General features: G+C 47.0%; 1 protein-coding gene across 1 annotated transcript in view; it reads right to left on the reverse strand.

The window, feature by feature from the left end:
- Positions 1-7,346: 7,346 nt before the first annotated feature.
- The window catches only part of trrap (transformation/transcription domain-associated protein), a 101,599-nt gene continuing 99,805 nt past the window's right edge, over positions 7,347-9,140 (reverse strand). Inside the window, 2 exon segments of the mRNA XM_084485574.1 lie at positions 7,347-8,538; positions 8,754-8,887. Of these exon segments, the coding sequence (XP_084341700.1) occupies positions 8,185-8,538; positions 8,754-8,887 (488 nt within the window). The 3' untranslated portion in view covers positions 7,347-8,184.

Genomic DNA, 9,140 nt, shown 5'->3' on the forward strand with positions numbered 1-9,140 from the left:
ACCAGTAGTCAAAATGTTCTCTATTTCATCCTAGACAAACCGGAAAGGGGGCTCAATGTTCAAAATACCGGAATTGTCTTTTAACTTACCCGTTTGTCACTTAGCCGTTTTCTTGGAATACCCCTCTGGCCTTTGAGATGTTTTAGTTGTTTGTTTTTACATAAACACTTGTATGTGGCCTTTGTGGCTTTAAGACAGCTCTGTACAGCTCTGTAAGTACAAAACATTTTGAATACTTTAGTACTTCCACTTAAGTGGGGTGTTTAAAGAACACTTCTACTCAAGTCACTTTTTTGATACAGTACTTGTACTTTTACTTAAGTCTGGGTCTCTAGTACTTTATACATCTCTGTACATTATATATTATTACAGTATATATACGTTTAAATTATAGATTTCCCCTCGAACATGTGTAAGCCCTCACACTAGTGCTGTTCGTCAATCAAATATTTATTTTATAGAAGCCGTCGGGTGGGGAGTGGCGTGCTCCGGGTTTCAGCTGGACGTCGGTTGCACAAAAATGTTCAAGTTTACAATCGACCTAAGGTTAAGGTGACCATATTTCTGAGACAAAATCCGGGGACATTTTGGGTTCTGCGGTCTAAAAACCTCCAAACATGCAGTGTTTTTGTCATAGAAAACTAAAACGGGGACACTGCCCTTACTGCTCGGATCTTTCAGTCACAGTCAAATCCGGGGACATTTCCGGGGACAGCAGTAGCCGGGGACAGGTCACTGAAAACGGGGACTGTCCCCGGAAACCGGGGACGTCTGGTCACCCTACCTAAGGTATCTCGGCTCCTACACTGAAATCTCATCACATATCCGTGGCTGAATCCCTGAAAATAACACCCGACACGTTACGACGACGACAGATCGCGCACTACAAGCTCTACGGCCGCTTCGCTCGGGGTGTTCGCTCCTCCTCTCCGGCGGCTGATTGGAAGGGAAAGACGATTGGCCGGGCTCCAGTGCCTTGTCGCCGGGCAGATTGGTCCCCGGCGAGCTTCCAGGTGCTTTGTCTCCAACCTTTTTAAATGGCTTCCGTTCTTCTCCGTGAAGCCGGCTGCCGCGGCTGACAAGACGCTCCCCCGTGGAACAAACACAAAACCTTCCTCTGTCTACTCAAGCACATCACTCATCTCTCTCTGCCCCCACCCCCGCTCCCCCTCCACCACTGCCTCCCCCACCACTGCCTCCCCCCTCCACCCTCCTCGGCAATCCTGCATGCCCACTCAGGCAGCTGTCAAGGTGAGGCGCTTCTCTTTTTTCCCTTTCTGTGTGTTACGCGGGGAGGCTCCAATGCCCTTGTCCAATTTCACTTTGGAGTGAGTGCCGGGCTTGTACACGCCAATCCTGATATTACCAAACAAATTAAATCACACGGGCCGGGGGAGAGGGGGGTGGGGGTGGGGGGTGGATGACCCAAGGACCAAGGGAAACTGGAGGGGAGGAGAGGAGCGAGATGGTGGGTGGTGTAATACTCACATGAAGCTGAGCAGAACCGCTCTCCTTTCAGTGTTTCTCCTCCTCTGTGTGCGGGAGGGGGAAGGGAGGAGAGCGGTGGGTTGGGGGGTGAGGTGGTGGGTGCCGGGTAGGGGGCTTTGCATTGCCACTGTGTCAAAGTAGTGACGGGTGGCAATTATAGGGCTTATCAGTGGTGGTTGGAGGCCTGTCAGGGTGCTGAGATGCAGGTGATGTAGAGAGTGTGTGTGTGGGTCTCCCTCTCCCTCGCTCGCTCGCTCTCTCCCCCTCTTGCCTTGTTCTAATTGGTCCACAATCTGAGTACCTTCTCCCACAGCACAGGGATGGCTCCCAGGTGCTGGTGAACTCTCTGCTCAGCTCTCTACATCATGAGTTCCCTTTTCACCTTTTATTTTTTCAAACCCTGTGCTCTGTGTTGTAATTGTTGGTGGAACGTGAAACTTAAAAGTTGATGATGCTGTTGAGGTAAAACCTTTAACCATCTCTCTCTCTCTCTCTCTCTCTCTCTCTCTCTCTCTCTCTCTCTCTCTCTCTCTCTCTCTCTCTTTCTCTGTCCCTCCCTCTCTCTCTCTACCCCTCCCTCCCTCCCTTTCTCTCTCCCTCGCTCCCTCTTTCTCATTCTTTTCATCTTTCCCCTCTCTCTTTCTCTCCCTCTCTATTCTCTCCCTCATTGAGGCTTGAGATGGACTTTTCCAGATGCAACCCACGCTGAAGGTAAATTTCCCTTCTATAATCAAGGGACACTTACTCTTCAGAAGCTAACAAATCAATGTGTTCTTTTTCAGGGTTACACTTGGGGCTATATAAGTCATGGACCTTTTTTCATCACTAGTTTGTTTATCACATTTGCATATAGAACAGTATGGGAAATAGCTATTTCTTTGTTTTTTATGCAGGTTCCGATAACCCCACAATTACTTTCTTCAATGCAATGGAATAATACAAAACGATATGTTAAAGGTGCTGTAGGTACAATTTCAGAGAAAAAAGAGCAACACAGAGAAAAACAAAGAAAATGTTTTCCCAGACTCTCTGCTCACTCCCTCCCTGGGTTTCTCCGCCAATGAGAATGTGTAATATTTCAAGTGCCTGTTATCAGCAGGCAATATGGATTCCCTGAACCAATCAGGAAAAAGATGTCCTGATTGTTCAATAATGAGCCAGGAGTGATCTAAAATCTGAATCTGCTTATTCTGAGGTAGGTGCAGTGAACTCAAAACGGATATTCTCACAGCACATTTCACTCACTAACAGCTGATGGATGGGTATGGCATTTCTTACAAATTAAATATTACCTACAACACCTTTAATACTATTCATCTTAAACCAAACATTTAAAATACAGATTCAGTTAAGACAAGTCAAGAATAAAGGAAGCTAAATTGGGGAGAAAAAACGTCTTCATTCCAAACTATTTCCCTGAGGGATGGCGGCAAAAAGATTAAACTCAACAGTTTAATAGACGTCAAGTCCAGAGTATGACTGATGCAAAGGCTTGCAATGCTGCTTAATAGTACAGAGATAGATGTCTAACAAAAAACATCTGATGGTAAATCAATACACAGAATAGTATATTAGATAAGCCTTTTAACGCCAGATTAACCGTCAAGGTACATGGAAATTCAATCGCTACAAAAATATGATAAAATATCCATAATTCATCAATAGGAATATGGACTCACCCAGCTGTAGAAATGCAGAAAAGTTTCCCGGAACAATGTTAATTGTCAGCAAGTTGCCAGATTCAGACCGGAGTTTGGGAAACACGGTTCACTGGCAAAGGCAGAGAGGAGCAGGGAATCCATAGGAGCCCTCATCTCAATAATAATGCAATCACCTCCTCCCTGTATCATCTTTACATCCTTCTTATCTCTACCTGTGTATTAATACCCACTGACAATATCTCACCGGTGGCCACCGTTCTACATTGTTATTTTATAGCGTTGTACAATTTTTTAAAGCTATTTTAAAAATGGCAAATGCAGTCAATGGCTGCACTGTATAGTATGTATTTTAATGTAAATTCTATCTTTCTGAGGCACGTTGACCAAACCACTATTCGTAGCTGTGGGCTGATATGTGAATAGTTTACAGTAAGATAAGATATTATAATATATTATTGTGAAGCAGTGGCAGTACAATGTAGAAAAAGAGCAAATATATAGTGAAAATAAACAATGTAAGAGTAAGATAGTAAAAGAGCATTCAGGTGCAATAATGTACGGCCAGAAATGTGAAAGGCAGCTTTAGGTATCATCAATCAAGTTTTAACTTGTTAATAGTACGGTGCAATTCCAAAGTACACAATGCCAGAAATAGTTACAGTAAATGCCATACAGTAGACAGTTGATATAAACTGTTAGAGGAAGGTTAGAGTCAAACTCAAAAAGCTTCTGTTTCAAAATGAATAGCTGAGCGTAGCGTACATAAATATAACCGTATAGTAACTGATATATATATATAATATAATAGCCATAGTAACTGAAACCATATCATAAGGACAACACAAACGTGTTATTTAAAATGATTAAATGCCTAACAGTGCATCCCTAAATCTTTCATGCCTAAAACTATATTAGCCATCTGCACAAATCGTTGGTCTCTGCTCTTCTGGGAATACAGACCATGTCCATAAGTCGTGATTATTGCTGCTTGTATATACAGGCATGAGCAAACAATCCCAGATCCATGGTTCGACCTGATCTAATGTAACATGACACACTATTAGCAGCAGGATTTCCCATACAAAACAATTCCAGATCTCACATTTTTTTCACAAACAGTACACAGTATTTTCTATTCAATTTTTTTTTCGATTTGAGCTTCGAGATCTTTTCTGAGGTGGAGGAGTCACAATTTAATTTAATGAATAATACTACTAATTTGAACAGGCTAAAGGCACTTAACATAGTGAGTGGCTTGGGGGGTACCCACTCATCCACCACCAGTGTGTAACACCTAACTGGATTGTGCACGGCTGCCAGTATGCACCAGAATGCTCACCAGCCACTGGCTATCACAGTGGAGAGGAGGAATGAAACCGTCCAATTAGAGCCCAGAGGATGATTAGTTGGCCACGTTGGGACCGGAGCCAGATTGGGAATTGGGCCAGGGCTCCCGAGGTAGTATCCCTAGTCTTGCCATGAGTCCGCTGGATTCTTTAGGGGCCACAAGGGGCCAGGAGCCGAGTTGAACGTCTCATCCACGAGGCCGCGTACTAGTTAAGAATGATTGGTTATATGGATGGGTAGGACAGATGTTTTTCAGGAATAACAATGCATCTCTGTGGAACGACCAGACGGCAGCCATTTTCAACATCACATTGATTGAACATTGAAGCATGATAGGAAAAAACTCAAATTAAGCTGTAATCAGACGAGCTCTGTGAAAAGTCTGTCATTTTCTTTGTGTAAAAGCCTTGCTCCCCTTCCTTCCTCGTGGGAACCAGGGAGCCGTCCCCTTCCCCCTACACTTCCTCTGTAACAGGAACAAGATCATCATACAAAGCAGATTTCTCTCCTCTGTTCTGTTCCCCCTGGAGTCCTCTGATGCGCCGCCAAGTCTCCCCAGAGATCCCCCCTGCAGATCTAGGATCAGCCCCAGCCCTCCCCTCTACCTCACCACCTGCACCACAATGAGCACTACCACCACCACCACCACCCTCACAGCCACCACCAGCAACACCACCGCCACATCCATCATCAGCACCGACACAACCACCCCCACACTCACAACCACCACCATCCTCAACACCACCATACCTCACCATCCTCAACACCACCACCACCCGCAACATCACCAACACCACTACCCTCCCCAACACCAACACCACCTGCACCATTTCCACCACAACCACCACCACCAGTCCAGCTGAAAAGAGAGTCGTATCCATCACTTCAAAGACAGATACTTGGACAAAAGTGTCCCACAGAACAACACAGAGGGAAGAGGAGCAAGGTAGGAGTGGGACTGAAAGAGAGCAAGAGACATTTAAATAACATTCAAATAAGATGCTGAGAGAGAGAGAGAGAGAGGCTTGTTGCAGGCATCTTCTCTAATCCACTTGTGTCAAATAGAGTTTGTGTGTGTGTTTGGAGAAGAGTGACGATAGATAAAGACAGAGGAACCAAGAGAGAGCACAAGAGAGAGAGAGAGAGAGAGAGAGAGCGTGAGAGAGAGGATGAGGTATGCTTCAGCTCCTCTGATCCGCTGATATCACACGGCAGACGCAAGGCAAGACTGACAGCTCGACGATCCCCCGAAGGAAGGAGGGAATGAGTGGAGGAAGGAAGCGAGGGAGAGGGAGGACGAGTGAGGGGAGATAGAGACGGCTCGTCGGCCCTGTGTAGCCGTCTCATATCCTCCCCTCATCCCTCAAATCTCAAGCAAGCCCCGCAGCCGTGAAATGGATGCCTCCTGCCACGTGAGTGCCCCCGCCCCCCCCCCCCCCCCCCCCCTCAACTTCAAATGAGGTTGTTTGAAGGAAAAACTCTGAAGAAACCCTACACAGCCGCCCACACGCATACATGCGCACGCATGCATACAGTCAAAGACCTCCTCTTGTGCCTTAAGTGTCGACTATGCGTCGACGTTGCTGCTCCCACCTGTTTGGGAGCAACAACCCCCACCCTGGTCACGAAGTCGAGAGTAAAAGAAACCCAGAAACTACCTGTTTGTTCATCAAAATGTGTTGAAAAGTAAAAGGTGAGGAATCTCGGGTGGGAAAATCTAAAATAACACATCCAAACCTGTTTTATGTGCCTTCATGACACGACAAGGGCTAGAAAGCAATTATTTTGGGGGTATTTTTTTTTTTTTAACTTTGTCTGTCCTGTGACTACAATCTTCAGAGTGTGGAAAAAGCAGCTGAACGACTTGGCCAGTCAGTGAGATACGACAGCCAATCTGGACAGCAGACAACATATTTTCCTGTCTTTTTTCTTCTTTTAGTAGGGAACAAGGCCTTTGCTAGGCGACACTGTGTGTGTTTGTGTGTGTTTGTGTGTGTGTGCGCGTGTTTTAGTGTGTGTGTGTGTGTGTGTGTGTATGTCTGACTGTGTGTGTAAATGTGTGTGTGTACTGTGTGTGTTTGTGCATTTGTGTGTGTAAATGTGTCAAGGTGTGAGAGGCAGGAAGAAAGATTGTGTAGATTTACTGTATATGCATGTGTGTGAGCGTGTGAATGTGTTAAGTAGGCACAGTGGGAGTCAGAGAGACAAAATGAGTGTGTGTGTGTGTGTGTGTGTGTGTGTGTGAGAGAGAGAGGAGGTAGGAGCAACAGTGATATAACCTTTGTTTATGAGCAGAGTGGGGCCAGGTGACAGTGTGTGTAATTCAGTAAAGGCCATGCCCACTCGGAGAGCCCCTGACATACATTAATCATTCGCCATGGGAGTTGGAGACAGAGCACACCCTTATGCCCCCCCCTGACCCCCCACCTCCACAGGGAGCAGAGGGGGGCTCAGAGGGGGACAGGGGTAATGACCTTGATGGTATTTTTCTTCCCCCTAGAGACCACAGAACAGCCCACCATGACTAGAATCCACACATGCCAGAACTGAAACGTCCCGCTGTAAAATAAATCATAAAATGTAATAAAGGACTGTCCATCGCCGAAAGGAATGAACATTCCTAAGAACTAAGGTAAGTGAGATCCTGATTATTTATCTATTGCTCCATTATCCCCTTCTTCCCCCCCCCTGATTAATCGTTTAATCAATTCAGGATATGACATTCTTCCATTTTTTAATATTGAATTATTGCATCTAACAGGCTAATTCAGTTGGAACCCAATGGGCTTTTATAAAACCAACGGTTCCAAGATTTGTATTAAAAATGACTTTATTCAAACAAAAGGCTTATTTACAAGGCAAGAGGTAACCGTCATTCGGTTGGCAGAAGACATTGTTTTCTTTACAAACTGGAAAGAGGAATACAAAAACAAAGGATTACCTAGGAGAGAATGGTACCTACATCACTGCAGGGCGCAGAGCAAATGACAGTGACTCACTCGACGCCCTGCAGTCCTGATAGACCTGCTTGAAGACCCTTCTTCAGGTCCTTTGCGAGAATTAAAATAATAAAAAAAATACATTAAACATTTACCATACAAAATAAGGATAAAAGAAAAAGTGAATGACTGTTGCTCATGAATGTTGACATTTTACAGGCTGGTAGGGGGTCGTAGAGCAACGTTCAGTTTAAATAAGGATCGCAAAAAAATAAAAAAATAAAGGTACTTAAACAGGACAATTAAACACAGAGCGAAAACGTATGGCGTTGCTGCATTATAAACCTCGACAAAAAAAACCATTTTGTTTTCGCTTAAAATAGTTTTCTTCCAGACCTACAACTCATAATGACACGCGACCACAGCGGGAGTACAAAGCTTCATATTCCTCAACGATAAAAAATACAAACACTTCATAGATTGCAAAGTTCCAATGCCAACGACATCCGGTCGCCGCCTCTGCCCCGCTCCGCCCCTCCCACCGGAGACGCGCGGCGACGGGCCGCACAGCGACCGCGTCCCTCCCTGCTCCGGCTCCTCGCCCACGGCACGGACTTCACCTTCCTGCAGGACGCCACATCCTCTTCCGACGTTCCGGAGAGACCGGGGAACTGCCCTGAGCACCCGGGCTCAGCTCAGCCTCCCACCCCCACACCCCCCCCCCCAGATCCTGGGGGTGGTGGGGGTTCTCAGAGCCAGGGGTGCCAGGCGGGGTCCATGCGACACAGGTTGTCCAGGCTGTTGGCGGCGGCCACCAGGGTGTTGACCTTGCTCTCGCCGCCCTCGAACTGGGCCAGGTTGTGGAGGCGGGACATGATGGCCGTGACGGCCTTCTGGACCAGGACGACGAGCTGCTGGGAGTCCATGTTCTCGGGCTGGCCGGCGGGGGACAGGGGCATGGACGTGTCCTCCTGGGTCTTCTTGTGCCACGCGATGATCTCGTCCCGGAGCACCGCCTTCAGGATGCCGTCCACCTGTTGGGGGAAAAAAGACAAAAACGGAGACAGATGTGGTGTCAGGAAAGGCTTTCGCTTTTTCTTTCTCTATTGGCTGGTTGAATTGGTCAGTAAAGCAAACGAAAACACAAATTAGTGTAAAAAAAACAAAACATTGAGTCAAACCGAGTGGAAAACAAGCTCGTTAACTGCAGATTTAGTGAGGGTGTCTCGGCCCCTGATGTGGGGGGGGGGGGGTGGGGAAAGGAGACCGCTCCTCATTACAGAGGAGAGGTATTGAAACACGCACGTCCGTCCCAGACCAGGACGGGATGGGACCAGGAACCGGCCAGGCTCAGAACGCTCACAACCCCGTGGGAGAGCGGGGGTTGGCAGCTGCGTTCTTCAAAGCTCTTGCGTGCGTTTATGTGTTTGGAGCGCCGGCGGCCGGTTTCAGCTGCACAATAAGGTTACAACAGCGCTGGGAGTTGATGAGGTTTATACACTTCGTTGATAACATCCCGCCGCCCTGCGTGTGTGTCAGAGTGCTGGTGGGGGGGGGGGGGGCGGTGGCAGTGGCGGGGGGGGTCCTATACATAGAAAACACAGGCCCTGTTATTACAGCCCCACACTGGGACTCACTAACCAACCTCAGACACACACACACACACACACACACACACACACACACACACACACACACACACACA

The sequence above is a fragment of the Micromesistius poutassou genome (assembly GCF_964030765.1).
Source record: "Micromesistius poutassou genome assembly, chromosome: 21".
Lineage (NCBI taxonomy): Eukaryota > Metazoa > Chordata > Actinopteri > Gadiformes > Gadidae > Micromesistius > Micromesistius poutassou.